General features: G+C 34.5%; 2 protein-coding genes across 5 annotated transcripts in view; one reads left to right on the forward strand and one right to left on the reverse strand.

The window, feature by feature from the left end:
- Nucleotides 1–18,331, reverse strand: part of LOC126369646 (probable GH family 25 lysozyme 3) — a 222,776-nt gene that overhangs the window by 185,805 nt on the left and 18,640 nt on the right. The window contains exon 2 of the mRNA XM_050014188.1: nucleotides 14,456–14,477. The gene's annotated coding sequence lies outside the window, so the exon portion shown is untranslated. The remainder of the gene's footprint in view (nucleotides 1–14,455; nucleotides 14,478–18,331) is intronic.
- The window catches only part of LOC126369717 (uncharacterized), a 259,915-nt gene that overhangs the window by 149,330 nt on the left and 92,254 nt on the right, over nucleotides 1–18,331 (forward strand). For all 4 annotated transcript variants that reach the window (XM_050014289.1, XM_050014290.1, XM_050014291.1 and 1 more), the window contains one exon: nucleotides 1,799–1,828. In XM_050014289.1, coding sequence (XP_049870246.1) covers nucleotides 1,799–1,828 — 30 coding nt within the window. The remainder of the gene's footprint in view (nucleotides 1–1,798; nucleotides 1,829–18,331) is intronic.

Consider the following 18,331-nt stretch of genomic DNA (forward strand, 5'->3'; position numbering starts at 1 on the left):
TGTTTGCTCAATGGGACCTCGACTTCTACGTCACTTGAACGAGATGATTCAACTTCTCCTTCGTACTTAATAATACCTTGCGCATTGTTTAGAAAAGTATTAGTGCCATCGACTTCTTTAAAAGTTCTAAAATCATCAAAATTATTAAGATTACGATATTTTTTTGTTTTGTAATCATTGCGAGTATCATCTTTTTCTTTGTAGCTTTTTTACGTCATGCCATCACCTAATGACTTAAGAAAATATCAACATTTATTTTAGGTTGTTAGGTACCTACAATTGTTGTTCCGATTGCTGATTTTAGTAAGTCATATTTTCTCAGAAATTAAATACTTCAAGCAAAAGTAATTTAAATAATAAGTGTACTTAGAAATACTTTACCAAAGACATATTCTGCGAAAAACTCATGAAGATTAATGTACAGATATTAAGGTATTGTATGTTGGTTATGATTAAGTAGTAAAGCCCTAGGGCTTAGGTTCAATGTATCTACGCTTTCTTATGAACAAACATGTTTATTTAAAGATTATTTTGATAACAGTGTTACGATATTATTTTTGAGGCAAATCTGTTGATTTATCCGTACGAACCCTGTTTAGATATCACATACGTCACAGATGGCCTTTTCATTGCAAATAACATATTGTGTGTATTCCAACTTTATCATGAGCTGATTTCTCTCAAATAATTGATACGTCAATGTATCTTGAATGCGGATTTAACCAAATAATATCCACACATTGATTCAAAATTAATGAGAATCTTGGCGTTTCTTCTCAGCTCGGCGAAACTGAATTGACGGGGTTTTTGACTAAAACTTTGATTTAAATTATACTTACTGTTACTGCGGATCATGTCATATAATGTTGAGACTGATTAAGGGAAGAAAACAACAATACCAAAAATGAACCAAAACTTTTTCTCGTTCTCATTTAAATAACTAACACCCTCATATTGGGCGATTTCATTAAAGTCTTGGCGTAATTAGTGTCAATAAATATATTACCTACAACCTAAAGACCTTTACCACATATATATCAAATGTCACAGATCAGGGAAGCGAAGGAACTAATGACATACATACAGTGTTCACGGAAATGCGACAGGAAACATAAAGACTTATGCACCAATTATTATTATGTTAACTTCAAGTTGACCTCTCTGATGCTATTTGTCTACTAAACGGGTATATTTGTCTTATCTGACATTGTACCCTAGTATTTAATCACCAGCTGCAAGTATGTATATTATTCTGCTATAATATAATTCATATCTGCCAAAGAGTAAGAAAAATGATTGTTTTAAAGTCCTTTTATACTTATTATATAAAGGTTTGCTTAGTTTGTTATTGCTTTTAAATTCAAAAAGTATCTCGTGCGTTGGAGGATTTAGTTCATACCATTACCGTAACATTTTTGATCAATACAGTCACAACAATTTTCCTTACGTGTGTGCGAATGAGGCCTGATATAATAATTCTCACATGTGACATAATTTTCTGATGTAGGTACCTGCCATGCAAAACCTTATTTTCATTGCGTAATCAAAGTCCAAGTACATCCGCATAGCAAATACAATATTTGCATAATATTAGCTATTTTAATCCCATTCATGTATTGTGACAATGCAGTCTAAAAATAAATTTTATTGCCTTTGAATCGTTTGCTCCGAATGTCATAGCAATAGGACTCAGTATTGCAACAGACATTGTCATTACATTTAATTATACAATTTTCTGCACGCATTTCATTTTGCTTTGTTTCAAGTTTATTTCACATGCATTTTTTTTTTATTTCAGAATCTGATCTCACCAACCTATCGCATCTTGGTAAGTCAATCAATATTTTTTTATTTTCGTCTCGGACAGTGTAGTCAGTTCATCATTATCATTAATCTGTAGGCGAATTAATATGTAATGAATGTATTTTTGATTATTTGCAAATTTTTCTAGACATTTTGTTAAGCAGTTTATTTCTTCATCATGTAATAAATATTAACTTTTAAATTTATCACTAAAATTTAATTAAGTAACAAGAATTACCAAATGCTTGAAAGTAGAATTTTTGCTTCCGTTTGTCAATTTAATTTTGTTTAAATTTGCTCTAGTCTTTCTTTTCTTTACAGTCTATTATCCCTGTAATTTTCTTTTAAATCAAAATTTTGTATTTATCAGCTCAATAGACGTATCAAGTAAGGTAAATGATATTGATAAAATTGTATTACCTACGTTTCAAATGAAATTGATCACATTATCACGAAACCTACCATCACGAAATTTTGTATGGGTTTCAAGGGTGTGTGAAAATGTCATAGGGCACTTTTCAAGGACGGACGGGAGAAGTACGACGGACTTAGTACCTACTTACAACAACTAGTTTTACTAAACAGTTGATTTTACTTCTAAAGTTTTCTACAGGTAGTGATATAAGATAATTCTCAAGAATACCTAATGTTTAAAAAATATATTGCATATTTTCCACTCTTATCGTGACGTTAGTAAGCCAAGTGCCAATCAAACTAGAAATGTTTGACTGGTCTGCTTTTCCTAGTAAACGTCTTTGAATATTTATCTATTGTTTACGTGATTTGCAGAAATCTTAGTAACTATTTCATATGCTAGATCTTCTAGATCACTATCAATATCAAAAACTTTCCATCCAATACATTATGATTCTATTTCAAAGAGTATAGAGACTGTGTAGAGTTGTGACTTTTGTGTCAGTACTTACTTAAATATTAAAGTACTGCTTAAGCCATAATTGTAATAGATTTAATAGTTTTTCGTAATATGGAAAAAGCAGACATATTTCAGATATGTTATGTTTTAATCATCCTGATTTAATACCTCTGCGTTAAATATTAGTAAAATAATATTGGTGACAATATTGACTATGTATCTGTGGAAACTATTTCATACATAATCTTAAGTGGTTGGTTAGTATCGACGACCCCAATTGAAGTCGAAAGTTCTAGAATCACCATCCAATGTTCTACAGAATCCTGTCATAACGATAGCGACAATGTTATAGGTACTAGATGGGTATTGAAATTAGTTATTCAAGACGCCACAGTAATAGATATTGACGTACACTATACTTAACATGAAAAGCGACAAAAACATCTCATTTGATAGTAGATGCCTCACACAAAACACTTTCAACTAGGAAACTAGTCACGGCACAAACAACAGCGTCAAATCAATTCACCACACGTTATGAAGAAGGAAATCATCGAAGGACACTTTTCATTTCACGTGTTAAGGTTACATGACACAATAAATCATCTTATTACTCAAATTAAAAATCACTACAGCCCATAGTATTGTCGATTAATAAGTACAAATTGCCGAGACAAGTGATGGAGTGCCCATCGGCCTTATTGTAGCATGCGTTTCAATTAAGATTCATAATAGTAATTGGTGTCGGTGAGTCTGGTACTAGCAGTACTGGCACCAACATTATGACACAATTAAATGGTTTATCTGGTCTAGAAGCAACGAACAAAATTGCGCATATTCTCTCATTGGCAACGTACTTCGTGTCTTCTAAAATTAGAAGGTCAATGTTGTTTGGAATTTCTATGCCTTGTACGGTGCAGCACCGCTTTTGTATTTTTCTTTCTCTTTATTTTTGGCTTTGTCTTTCCAAATAAATACGTGGTTAGACATGAAATTGTCTTTCTAGAAAAATACCTCAATTACTATACCTACTTGTGTATTCTGGTTTCATTTGGTGAATGTCGTTTTAAAAGTAGTAATTATTTAAGTCGCGTGTTACGGTGGTTAATAATACAAATTGAAGACAAGTTCACGGACGTTTGAAGACCTTTAAACTTTTGCTTTTAGAACCCTTTGTTACAGAAAAGTCGACCTTGATGAATAATTTACTACAGTATTCAATACACTGATGTACTATACATGTTACTATAGATTCTATATAATCTTTACCATTACATTTATGCTGATAGATTACTTCGTTGCAGTTTTGACTAACGATTTTCGAACAATCTTTTCAATATTCATTCTTATTCGTAATGAGGAAACTGACATTGTTGAAAAATAGTAGTTTTATTTTCATTAAAATATGTATAACTTGGTAATTTGAATTCATCTATTGATAGGATGATAATGTTTTTGGTCTACATAATTATCTATTACAAATACCGGTCGAAAATCGTCAACGTAATCGTAAAGTAAACTAACCAACGAGGTGTTCTCATTATCCTTTAGAGTGTTCTTATTCATAATTATACATACATAAACCATACAGAGATTATCATACACTACCTGTATACCTATGTGAATTCTCAGACATTTGGCAGTATACCAAAAATTATTATTAACAGTATCAATGGTTATAAGTCGGGACAGAGGTTTGAAGTAGGCACTCGTTTACTTTTATTGTGCTATTACTGGATTTTCTTTGGCAAAGTTTCCTTGTCTGCATTTATACTTCCAACAATTCTATTTACGTAGTAATTAATAGTTACTTCGCTTTTGTATTAATTTAATCAGTCGCAAAATGAAGTACTTTCACAAAGGATTTTCCTGTTACGCGCTATTTAAAAGGCGTAGGTGTTGATTACAAATACATTGAACAAAATACTAGAATATTCCTATTTATTTATAAATCTTTCAAGCCATTGTAATCAATCAATGTCGAGACAATTTTCTTAGAAAGCAAGACAATAAGAAACTCTGAAATAGGACAACAAACAACAATTTAAGAACAATGAATCTAAAATAATCCCCAGACGCATCCAAAGTGCAATGCACCTCGTCCACCTAATAAATATTACAGTCAAGAACACTTGTTTTGTGTACGTCACTTTTATGTAATACAGATTTTCAAGTATATTTCACTTCAGTAAAGTTTAACAATGTGGTGTGCTGTAAACGCTATAAAATTTCTCTTTATTATAACGTTATATTTAGTCGTTATACGTATAGTATCTTGTAAAATATAGTTTGTGTCTATTTAATATTGATAGAATTATGATGTGAGGAGCTCGGTGGCGCAGCGGTTAACGCGCTCGGTCTGCGTTTGTTGAAGTAAAGCATCTTTCGCAAAAGCCGGTCATAGGATGGGTGACCACAAAAAAAAATTTCATCTCGGGCTCCTCCGTGCTTCGGAAGGCACGTTAAGCCGTTGGTCCCGGCTGCATTAGCAGTCGTTAATAACCTCCAATCCGCACTGAGCCCGCGTGGTGGTTTAAGGCCCGATCTCCCTATCCATCCATAGGGAAGGCCCGTGCCCCAGCAATGGGGACGTTAATGGGGATCATGATGAATTATGATAATATAATACGATTATGTAACTCAGTTTGGTTACTTTATATCCGCATCGCACTAAAAGTAATAGCTTGGAAAGGTATTTAATAAAACATTTAGGTATATAAGACTATTATGACGTTTTATTTCTTTTTCTTCCTGTACAGCGGTTGATTACACATTTCTTGGCATTAAATTAGTTGACGCTAATTTAAGCGGAACGTATACCCTTTCAGTGATCATGATCACATGGTAGTGCACGTGAGCACTGGATTTCAACTGCACTGGAAAATGGTTTATTAGTACTGGCTGCAAAAGTATCAAGTCCACACAATATATTATTTTAAATAAGTATCACGAATTAACGTAGACTTAGAATCAAAACACTAAGCACTTTGATCGAAAGAAAAATTACCCCTACCCCCTCCGGTTGATTGAGGGGAGGCCTGTGCCTAGTAGTGGGACGTATATAGGCTGTTTATGTAAGCACTTTGATGTAAATGAAAATTATTAGTGCCGAATTAATCTTACTAAAACAGTATGAAATTCTATCCAACAAAATAATGACGAAAATCAATCTGCAACGGATTCTCGTCAAAATAATGCATTTAATTTTATTTTTAAAGTTCCACAAAATAAGAAAACTTAAAGAAAAGTACTTATTGTTTTTAAATTTGTTTGCTATTCAGGTCGATTCTTTCTTACTAGCCAGCTTTACCATAATTTTAAACTTTTTGGAACTCGCATACTCGCTTTTTGGAACTTTTCGCATTGAAATATGCTCCCCCTTCGATTAATTGAGGGAGGCCTGTGCATACACTATTTGTCATGGAACTGAAAATACGACTTTTTAGGTTGTCGAGATAGTTTGACCTTGCTGTGTATGAAGAAACGTAATAATGCCTATACCTAGGTACTACTTGCTTGGAACCTTCCATGCAATTCGTATGCGACTGAAGTCACATGGACAGTCGCATGCAGCGAATGAATTTAAATGATATAGAATAGCCTAATGAATTGGGATCATTTCTGTGTAATGAACCGTCGAGAACAATATACGTTGACGTACTTGAACTAATTGCGCTTGTAAAATGTGTTAGATACGGACATGAAGCGACTATAAATACATATTATAATTTCGTTGTTTCTGCCTGTAAGTATCTGTAACAAAAATACTAAAACTGTAAAGGGGAAAAATACTAGGTACTTATTTTACTTGAACATTCATCATCATCACCAGCCCATTAACGTCCCCACTGCTGGGGCACGGGCCTTCCCTATGGATGGATAAGGAGATCGGGCCTTAAACCACCACGCGGGCCCAGTGCGGATTGGTGGTTATTAACGACTGCTAATGCAGCCCAACAGCTTAACGTGCCTTCTGAAGCACGGAGGAGCTAGAGATGAAAATTTTTTTTTTTTTGTGGTCACCCACCCTATGACCGGCCTTTGCGAAAGTTGCTTCACTTCAACAATCGCAGACCGAGCGCGTTTACCGCTACGCCACCGAGCTCCTCACTTGAACATTAACATCTATTAAAAATGTACGTACTTTCGTCGACGGGTATCCAAGTTAGGTTAGTATCATTGCAGTCTTATAGTATAGATATGAGATGTCCTAATACATTTGAAAACCATGCTGGGAGGGTTAAAAACGCCACATCGAAGCAATTCATCTAAAAAGCAATATTGCTATTTGAGTCTTCAGAAACGAGAGCTTATATAGTAAATAAACATTAAGCTATCTAACGACTACGTGCTTACTTAAGCAAACAGTGACCGGGACCAATGAAATGAAATTACCACTATTCTTTCCACTGAAATATATTTTGCAAGAGCGCAAAGTTACGACCTCGTCTTTAGCCACGAGCAAATCGGTCTATTACTACACGTGTTTCGAAACTTATAAACAAATCACTGGCCTTACAAAGTAAACAAAAACTGCACGTTTCTAACAAACTTCGTACATAAACTTACTGACACTGTATGTTTTTTTTTTTTAAATCCTTGGCTTAAATGATTAGCTCAGTAAAACTTCCTCATTTTCAATTAACGAGCTTAATGGATTCTTCTTGGAAAATACACAATTGTTTATGTGACTATTTTTAATCCTCGCTGCGTAGCTATGGCTACCGACTGACGATACCCAGACAGTTATAAACACACAACGAACAATTAAAGCAGTTTTGCTTATTTGAAAAACCGAAACGATTGGAGACCTGGAAAACTTTTGCGTCGTTGCTTTTAAACGTTTGTATCGAACGAGTTTTTTTTTGTATTTTTAATTTTTTAAACTGTTTCATCTCCTGTCGAATCTGAACCCGAGTTCTATAGCCTTGGAGGTGTAGTAGATCAGTGGTAGAGATGGACAATCATCTGACGTCACCAAACACTCAAAAATGTTTGAACTGAACTACTGTATGAAATACTAGCTTTTGCCCGCGACTTCGTCCGCGTGGCGTGTTATAAAAGAGAGATCTTTGTGTGGGAGAAAGGTTAAAAAATGCTTAATTTTATTATTTTTAAATGAGGTTATAGTATAAGTTTAGTAGCTTAGTTCAATAATGAATTGTTATTAATTTTTAGATTATTAGTTTATGATAATTTGGTTTAATATAAATTTTGGAAAATACGATCAGAGGAGGCTAACCCTGAAGTACCTATAAGCTTTCGTCTGGAATTCAGAGATGAGAATGTTTTTTTCATACAAATGTTTTTTCCCGCTAATTCCCGTTCCCGTGGGAATTTCGAGAATTCCTTTCTTAGTGCACCTCTACAGTACCTAAGCTACGTCCTTTCCAAATTTCAAGTGCCTACACTTGGAATAACCAATAATTATTTCATTCTATTCTAATTGATCTTATCGTGTTTTCTTCCTAAATACTTTATTTGTACACAATAAAACAGACACAAGGGACATACAAAGAAAACAGATAGTACAGTACAGGTAGTAGGTAGTAGTAGTCATTTATTTCTAATATTAGGATTTTTTCTTTCTCTTCAATCAGGAGATTTTAGCTTGCCATGTCCTGACTAAAGTAGAAGCATATTTTTCAAATATTTACCTAAGTACGAATATATACTCAGAGTATATATCTTTTCGTCCTAGCGAACTTAAGGAATGAATAACAATTATATTCAAAACAGATTATGTTCATTGTAATCGGTTCCTAGATATTGTACTGTTGTATTGTTGTAACGGAATACTAATGATTAGAACAAAGGACTTAATTAACATGGTAAGATGACTACTAATCCCTTTTTTGAATAGTGACTAGTGCTAAGAAGACATTAATAATGCCATTTGATAATCACATTCATTTTAAAATTAACAGTGGTGTTATTCACTTGGTCATGAGCAATATCATGTACGGACTATCATATTTGACATTTTTTCTACTCCTCTACTTTAATCTGGCATTTAAATAACCAAAAAGTCTAATATAAGTACATACATAATTAAACTCTTTGAAAAAGTGTACGCTCTATGGCCTATAAAAGCAGCATTGTTTACAAAGTGTAACTGTACTATAATGTCGCCAAAAAAGCATTGTTGTTGTTTTTTTTTTTTTTGACCTGGAAACTGGCACCTTTACTTTGTTTGGTGCCATAGATATACTATAAAAAAAAAGTATACATTTGCCGCCATTTTCCCGCGCGTTGGTAAATAATTTTTATAAATAAAATTTTTCTTTGTATAATTTTTGTTTCATTTAAAATTACGTCGTCGTAGAAAAAGTATTGTATGCAACGTTGTATAACTAAGTCAAAAAATGCTCGTGGCGTCTCTTATTGCGATGTTCGCCAAGGCTCACATCGCAACTCACGCCACTCGCATTTTTTGACCCTTCTTATACAACTGTTGCATAAAATACTATAATGAGACTCACAGTTTAATTTGTCTAAAAAGTTAATGTGACGTGGTTTCAAAGTGTAAGTATACATATTAGTGCTCGTGACCGTATAACGTAAAATAAAATTAGATGACGTCTATAGGAATCTGTCTGTGTTAAATGCACCAGTTTATTAGTTATAAGAAATAACAAGAGACAAGTACAAGTACATTCTGCGTGACTTGTGATTTTACCTAGAAAAAAAATAAATAAATAAATAAAAGGGTTTTATTTCTGTAAATCTATAACAAACAAGTTACAGGGGCTTCCCTAAAAGTAGTCAGATGACACTTGTGATGGGAATGCCTCGCTCTTCCAACGCAACCAGCACAATTTGATTTACATGTGTGTGTTTGTTTATTTTGTATGTGTGTGTGTCTGTGTGTGTGTGTGTGTGTGTGTGTGTATGTGTGTGTCTGTGTGCGTGTTACCTACCTTTATGGATTACTCAATCAATCTTTGAATTTCATATTTTCTCGAATTATGATTTTAAACATGAAATAACCTTACGCCTATATCTCTTTCAGGTAAGCAGATATCACGTAATTTCATTTACCTATTACTTGATGTTACCACTTTCACTTCTTCCATTTTCATCAAAATTTTCAATTTTCTTATAATGCGCCTCCGCAATGTTCGCGGAGGTGCGCATGGATGGGTTTACCGCCATCATGCGCAAGCGCTGCGCCTCCACGTTGCGCCCTAAGCGTGACAGCCCTAACAACATCCTGCGCGCGCTGCATAACCGGTGGGACTCACGGTTGCTGGCCCGATGGATACGACTGCACACAGTCAAATAAACATAGTCTGCCGCACTCGTGGATCCAACTGGCCTCGCTTACTTACACTTTAACCGTTCGTTTTGTGATGCCTCAAAAACCTGCCTGTGTTCGGTTTGTTGTGTTTTGTTATGTTGTGTTTTGTCTTGTTCGTTTTGTGTTCGTATTGTGTTGTGTTTTGTCACAACTAATACTACATCCAAGTTTGTAATGTTAATAACAAATTTGGATATTTTTTATAAGCCCGAAATAAACTTTTTATTAATATTATAATAAGTATCATAAAACAAATTACAAAATGTAAGTTTTTTTTTCCAAACGGCGGAACCACTTAATTGTTGGTATATAAATAAACTCATTGGCACAACACAACGAGTCGTTATAAACAATATAATTGTCTGCTTTGCTAATGACTCGTGATGTTACTCATAACAAACGGCAACTTCCTAATTTAACATCGAATATGAAACAAAATTGTTTTGTTCAAGTGCTATATCCTGTACATTAGTTTTGCTGGTATATACTAAAAGAATCCGGCCAAAGGTAAATGTCAACCGAGGTTAATCTACGTACAATAATCACATCAAGTAAAAATAAGTTAAAAAACCCGACTACGGAAAAATCGCACTCGATTAAGTATGAAACAAGAAAATAGGTATATTTCTCTGAAATTCTTTAAGTTAGTGATATATTTAGTAGGTAACCGTGGAAGTTTGCTGTGATGAGCTAACTTCTAAGACAGATTGGCATACGACCAGCGCTATTTTTTAAACATCATTATTCGGAAGAATTTCAGACAAATGTCAGCGAATTAGCTAGCTGCTTGACCGTTGGTTGGTTGAAGAGCGGCTGCCCCTAAACTCACATACATACACAAACTCACGTCTATTTCCCACAGGGGTATGCAGAGACTTTGGGATTCCATTTGCTTCGATCCTGACGTACTTCTCTTGCATCCTCCACATTCATCAATCGTTCCATACACGCACGCCGGACATTTCCAATTCCCCCCACACCACAAACCCCAAAAAAAAAATCATTTTTCTGTGTAAGCTATATAATATATTCCAAATTAAATATAAAAAAAAGAATTAAATATAAAGATGAAAACGGACTAAAATTCTTCATCATCGAACACGCTGTTAGAATGATCAGGCTTATTATGAAATAATAAGTATTTTTAACATTAACAAACGAAAATCGACATTCTCTCTTCTGTAAAATTGATGACAGCACGTACAGATTTTTTGGTACCTTAAAGACGTAACTAATATTAAATAATGCAAGCATTTAGAATATTGTTATTCTTTTTAACCGAAAATAACGAACATAACCATATTAGGGTCGCATTAATTCGTGTCATGGCGATATTCCTTCGTGACACCATAATGCGTAAAGCCATAGCCTTTAAGTCTTCGTTCTTAGAGTTCAAAATTAGTAAAACTATGTTTTTAACGTTTTGTTTTGGTGTTCATGGTATGCCATGTCGCCCTTGCCTTGCTTTTGTGACCTACTGGCCTAAATGTGTCATTTTGATCGTGTTCCTCACCAGTAACTAGTGACGTAATAATTATTTCACTTTAATGCCCCATAATTACTTAGCAGTATAATATGAACATAACTTATGCTAAATATTTTAGGATAAAAGGTAATTGAAATAAGGCCACCCTTCTTTGAGTAAAATGGCCGCCCGTTTACGTTATACAAACAAAATACAAATATACTTTATTGCACCAAAAATAAATAATTACAAAAGACTCTTAATTGGGTACCATACATGGAAAATGGCGGCCTTATCGCTTAAAGCGATTTCTTCCAGACAACCATAAGGCGAGGAAAAATTTAAAAATATGTTACATGGTGGTATATGTTACAAGTGTGCGTGTGTGTGTGTTATATGTTAGTATGTATGATTTGCATTTGTGCAATATGAACTTATTGTGTGAACTTAATACTGAAATCCTTGTATATGTCACCGTAAAATTGTAAATATCGTTAGATTATAATCTATCTCGCGAGATTGTGAACTGTCGAAAAAATAATTGTGAAACGTAATATACTGCTTACAATTTAACGTATTATTATTCGTCAGATTATAATCTATCGAAGTAAAACTGTTAAATCACAATCTTACAATTGTCAAATTGTCAACTGTCCGACGGCTGTCCCTGATTGGTCGGCCTTACAGTAGACCGTTCTGTGTCCATAGAGTTAGGAATAAAACACAGGTGTCAGTCAAATAAAATAAATGCTCTTCAAGATTGTGAAATCAAGTACGTATTTATTAATTATTTAGTAAGTAATCAATAATTCTGACATCACATGGTAAGAAAAATTAAAAAATCTGAAACGTATCATTCAGTATACTTTTCGTGTGTAAGATAAACATGCTGGCGGCATAGGGGTGGCCCAAGGGCCACCCCCGCCGCACCCTAACCTACTGTTATGCCTTGTAAAAATTATGACAAAACACTATTATTCTAAAAAAGAATTATGGATATCTATTTATTAATCCCAAAAATAAGTTATACCTAACAAACCAGTATTCCTAGATGTTATTATGGGAAAGTAAAACTATTATGCTAAAAAACGTTATGCAAAAAGGATTATGATAGTTAAAATTATGACAAAAACATTTATGCATTTTAAGAGAATCCCAAATTAACATTATGCTCACTCTAATAGTTTTGTAACTCTATGGTATAGCACGCGAGGTGCGTTTCGTATCACAATTTGACGGTTTCACTTCGATAAATTATAATCTACCGAAAAATAATACGTTAAATTGTAAGCAATATGATACGATTCATAATTATTCGACAGTTCACAATCTCGCGAGATTCAAGTCGATAGATTATAATCTAACGTTATTTACAATTTTACGGTGACATATATATTATATTTATTTATAAGCATCGTAGGAAACTTTTAATGTTTTATTACAGCAGAGACACATACAATCCCATTTCGGCATCAGAATTCGATACTACATTGGACACAAGTAAATCCACCAGATGCAAAGGCATCCCATTTTTACACAACAAAGAAGCGACATTGACGCAAGTACAAAAGACGCTAACAATCCAATACAAAGAACCTTATTGAAAGATTTAACATCCCGACATTAACGAGAAAACGATTCTCTTTGATGTCTCTACGCTTGTATAAAACAGCGTGTCTTTTCATTATTTCATTGTATTAATCATTGCTTGTAAAGGTGTGTACGCACTTCACATTACGAGTTAAAAGCAGATCTTTCACTTTAGACAATGTCTTACGACAAGAATCTCGAGGTACTGAACAATTCAACCCTTACTTACCGCTGAATTGACGTTGCAGTAACATTAAACCTATATGCACCATGTAATAGTTGTCTCGATGTATTCAGAGAAGAACTCAAATTCCAGCTATAAGAAAAAGAATCCACAAGTGTCGTTGCGGCGTCACAACGCTATTTCAACGTACTATGTGCAATGACGTCGCAATGCATCGTGTGGCATGTCGCTGTGACTACGCAGAACAACAAAGCGTCACCGTTTAGACGTCGCAACGGACCCACAAAACATCGTGTGTCGTCACTCGTATGCGCAATTGCCAGCCGGTTTGCTTCTGCGTTGGAGTGAGAGCAAACAAAGAAACAAAAAACACGTTCAGTCAGCTATTGATGGCATCTGTGGTCCAGTGGTTTAGCGTTGGGCTCACGATCCGGAGGTCCCGGGTTCGATTCCCGGTGGGGACATATCACAAAAACCACTTTGTCTCTCCCTCTTGCCTTCCGCCCCGTAGTACCCTCGCATCCCTGTAGAATTAGAGGCATTACGAGCGTGGAGTCATATATGTATGCTCCCAGTCAATACTCATCTTAAACTTCAAACATCGCATCGGCGTCGGTTCCCCAAGGTCGGACATCATCTGATCAGGAAGAGAAACCGCGATGAATCGAGTTTTATTTTTAGTTGGGGGCGGGACTATTAGTTTTTGCGATCTTTACAACGAAGCTACATCTTAGTACGGACTATGCATGGTCTGGATGAAACTTAGAATATTCCAAACTGCTAATTATTGCATATTGTTACATAACTGTGCTGCTTACTACAGTTAGGATTTTGATCGTGAGTTGATGAGCGGTGTAACGCTGCTTACTGCAGATAATTATGATTGTTTATAAGTACCTAATGCTACGGATGCTGACAAAACTTAATTTAATATTAGTTCGACAGTTTTAGAACTTGCTCTCTTTCAGTGAAGGATAGCAATAATTTTAGAGCAGTTTAACTCAAATCTCAACGTCGATGTCCTGTAATTGTTTGATACCAGTTCACTGAAAGGAGGGAACAGTGAAGAAATGAAGTTGACGCTTTAGCTGTGTGGCTAGCAAGTTAAGAAACTAAGGTCAAAATAGGTTTATTCGTCAAAATCGACACGATTGTGTGAAAAAAGTGTGTTTAACCGTCACACCTAGACGTTACACAGATTCGAGGTAACGTGTGCTTCGTGTATAAACTACTCGTTACCTTGTCCACTTCCGTCTGTTATCTGCTACAAAAACGCACCATTTGGTCTTGAGATGATTCAACTACGTCTCTATGTGTGGGGCAAAAAATTCATTAGTGTTATATCGTCATAAAAAAGTAATTGGATATGTTTAGCTGTAATTATTTGAAAAATTCTACTTAATTAAAATCATTATTTTAAAACTAACAATAAGAAAATTAGAAATAATTTATTCTGTCACGTCACGTGGCGACTTAGTGTATTATGCAATTGATTTTGGAAACGGTAATATCATGACACATAATATTGTGAAATACCACAAATCAAGTCAGAAACCTTGTGATTCAATCGTCAATATTATCTTTGATAAGAACAATATTTCTTGAAAAGCATTTTTTATTGTGTCCGATAACAGTGTCAAGATTTCTTTATACTTATCAAAACATGACATTAAAAGTATTGTTTCTGAAAAGATACCATCTACGACTGATATTAAATTGTGCCACATTTGCGTATTAAGTCCATTGTAATTGAAAACATTTCTGATTTGGCTCAGAAATTGTGTTTGTCGTGCGTAGTTAGGTTATTCCCAGGAATAGAATAACAAGATAATTCTGTAAAGTAAATCAGATCTCAGACCACTTGTAAACAAACAACATGATTCTAAACACTTGTCTCAAGGAGGCTAGAGGACGGTATTATCAAACAAACTAAGTAATAGGTAGGTTACCTTGATCTCCACCTAGTTCGTTATAATAGTAACTGCAATACATTATAACAAGTACATTCCAATCAAGTCAGTTGTAAATATATCGTAAGATGAACTGAGTTGTGTACCAAGCTTTCTATTTGGGTCATGTCTCACTAGGAGGAATTATTCGGGATTCGGTTGCCGGTAACAAACTGATTGCGCAACCAGTTGAGGTAACCTTTATACAACTGCATACATTGTATTGGTGATGCAATCAAGGTATCCTAGTCAGTGTATGTGACAAAGAAATCAAAAAAATCAAAGTATTTCAGTTTTTGAGCAGAAGCCAATGTTGAGATGCAGACGTTATAAAACAAGAGCTGTTATATGTGTCGATTACGTCTCGGAAACGTTCAAAAAAGCCAAACTAAACATGGCGCTAGGGAATGTCTCTGACAAATTAAAAAAGTTGCACGCAGTGCCAATTTTCAGGAAACAACAAATTAAGTGCCAGACGTTGCAGCAGTTCGAAATAACCCACCATTTGAAAACGGTTTTAATGTTGTGACGTTTCGATTCGTCTGTGCGTGGGCGCAAGCAATGTCACCGGCGGGACGCAAATAACGACAAATTTTCGTCACCAACACTTGGCATTGAAAAACTAGTCTTAGCATAAAGAAATAAAGTCTACTTACTACAATGGGAGAATCGGAAAATTTTGATGCGCAATTTATATCGTCATCTGGGAATGTTATACAACGAACAATAGCGTAATATCATATTCTGTGATGATCAATTTCAAAGCGAATATGTGGATGGAAATTAAATTAGCGATTCTTTGTTCGGCTGAAACATGGAATCAGACTACTGATAATTATAGTGCGTGACTTAAGTAATTAAAATAAAATTAATTATTAGGAGACTTTAGAACATCTTGGTAACCTCAACAGCAACCACATAGAAGAGAAACAGTTTGGAGTAGCTATGTATGCTGTTATGCAAAAAACAAAATCGAATTGTCATTAAGAAACAAAGAACCACCGAGAATATTCTTCCGTTACCAACTGCTTCTCGTATATCCTTTGTCGTCTTAACTTGCGTCAATAGAACTTATTTATTATTAAAATTGCTCTTCAACCATAAACTGAGTACTTGTTTTACCAAACCACGACATGAGCACGTGCGTCATATATTAAGAATTCATTGGAGTAGGTGATCAGACATATTTGTAGACGCCTCAACATGTGTTGTGACGTGGAAACGCGTCATGTTCTTGACCTTGGGCTTCGGGCCTTGACACCTGTCAATGAGCTTACATACTTAATAGTATAGTAGCCCGTAGTAAAACGTATCAGAAATGTGTACTTACTCGTGTTTTTCATTATCATTATATTGCTTCTTAACGGGTGCATTTGAATGTTAATAAACGTCACTTATGCGCCAAATGAAGAGCATTTGTCATCGTAAAGTAGAAGTATAGGGTCTTCTCATATCAGATTATTTTGTAAAATCAGAATTGCTACACTGTCTCTTTTTATGTAAGTATTTCTTTAACTAAAGACCAGTTTTTTGCTGTCGTTGCATTTGCCATTAGAATTTAACTTCTTTATAACACACGCCGTTTGTCTTCTTATTAATTAATTTCTTGAAAACTCTTCTCCTAAAGTTCAACATTGATTCGTAATTTTTATATCATAATAATATAAACTATGACTTTCGTTCGTCATTTTTAATGCTTATGTTTTCTTAGTTTTAGGCATACGAATATTGGCAATATAATAAAGTAGAAATATCAGTTATGCGGCTAGCGATATTAGTACAAGTTAGAAAACTATTTGGTTATTGAATATTGATGGAGATTTTAACCAAATAGGATAAAACAGTTGATTTTTGTTATAGCACTTAAATACCGAGCTAAAAATCATTTGCATAGTGATCATGGGTCATATTGTGTAACCTTGATTTTAGACACGTAGTGAACGAGCGTAGAAAAATAATTATATAACCCGTGCTAGAATGTTACCACTCCTTTTGAGAGATCAAGTTTCTGCAAGTAATAATTTGAGGACAGTTTTAGATGGTTCGTGACAGTTCTAATGTTCTATGTTACATCCGGTTTACATATTATTATTTCAAAGCCTGTATCCATTAGTAGGACGTATCTAGGTTATGTAATGTACCTATAATCAGTTATATATCGTTATTAACAGTTTTAAAAGCAAGTTGGAAAATATCACTTCATTATGTTAATATTTTTTGGGTGAGTATATTACGAAAAGGAATCAGTTGGAATGGAATGGAATGGAAAATGCTACACCGATAAGAGCGTGGCTCTTAAATTGTTGTTGATGATGATATTACGAAGTTTGCGGAGGAAAGTGGAGACTTTAAATAGTACCTATAGGTGCAATATTTTACCTTGGTACCTTACCTTGGTATGTCAAAAAAAAAGAACAAAAGAAAGACGGTCAAGCAGGCATTAACAGAAGCTAACTTATACAAAATGACACGAAGGCCGACCTCTCAGAATATCCGCTACATCTAGTAAATAAAGTTAGTAATACAGTTGTAAATACTGGATCGCCTGACTCGAATGATTGACGGGGCATGACAGTCTGGGGGTTACTTTGCTATTTTTATTACGAGGGTAGACCCAGGTCACTCGTGACGTCACCAGAAACCTTCAAGCTTGACATAGGTACAATACATTTTTCAAAGGTCGTCAAACATCGTTTTCACACGACACCTGACAAGCTTGAAACTGAAAAGGTTACTATAGCATATACTCACCTTTTGGACATTTTATAAAGTTATACATTTTTGAGCAAATTATGAAATGTTTCTACACATGTAAAACATAATCAGCTTGTAACCAGATTTTTTTTAATGAACCGGAGGGAGTATGTAACATACTTGGAGGTTGAAATATTTATAGTAACAATAATAATATGTTTTTAACAAACCTGAAGAAAATATTTTGACGAGATAATTATCTAATATCATGTTGTTTTTCAAAATGAACGAATTAAACTTAAAACGCAATTCGTTGCGCCGAAAAACACATATGAATGTCCTGTTTGTGTTTTGGAAGTCTGAGAAACAATGATTATCAAAAATACCTATACTGTTTGTTTGTTTATGGTTTTATTATGCAGAATTCTTTATATTATCACAATGATACCGAAATATTTGCATTTGGGGATGT

This window comes from Pectinophora gossypiella, chromosome 9, assembly GCF_024362695.1.
Source record: "Pectinophora gossypiella chromosome 9, ilPecGoss1.1, whole genome shotgun sequence".
NCBI classification, from domain to species: domain Eukaryota; kingdom Metazoa; phylum Arthropoda; class Insecta; order Lepidoptera; family Gelechiidae; genus Pectinophora; species Pectinophora gossypiella.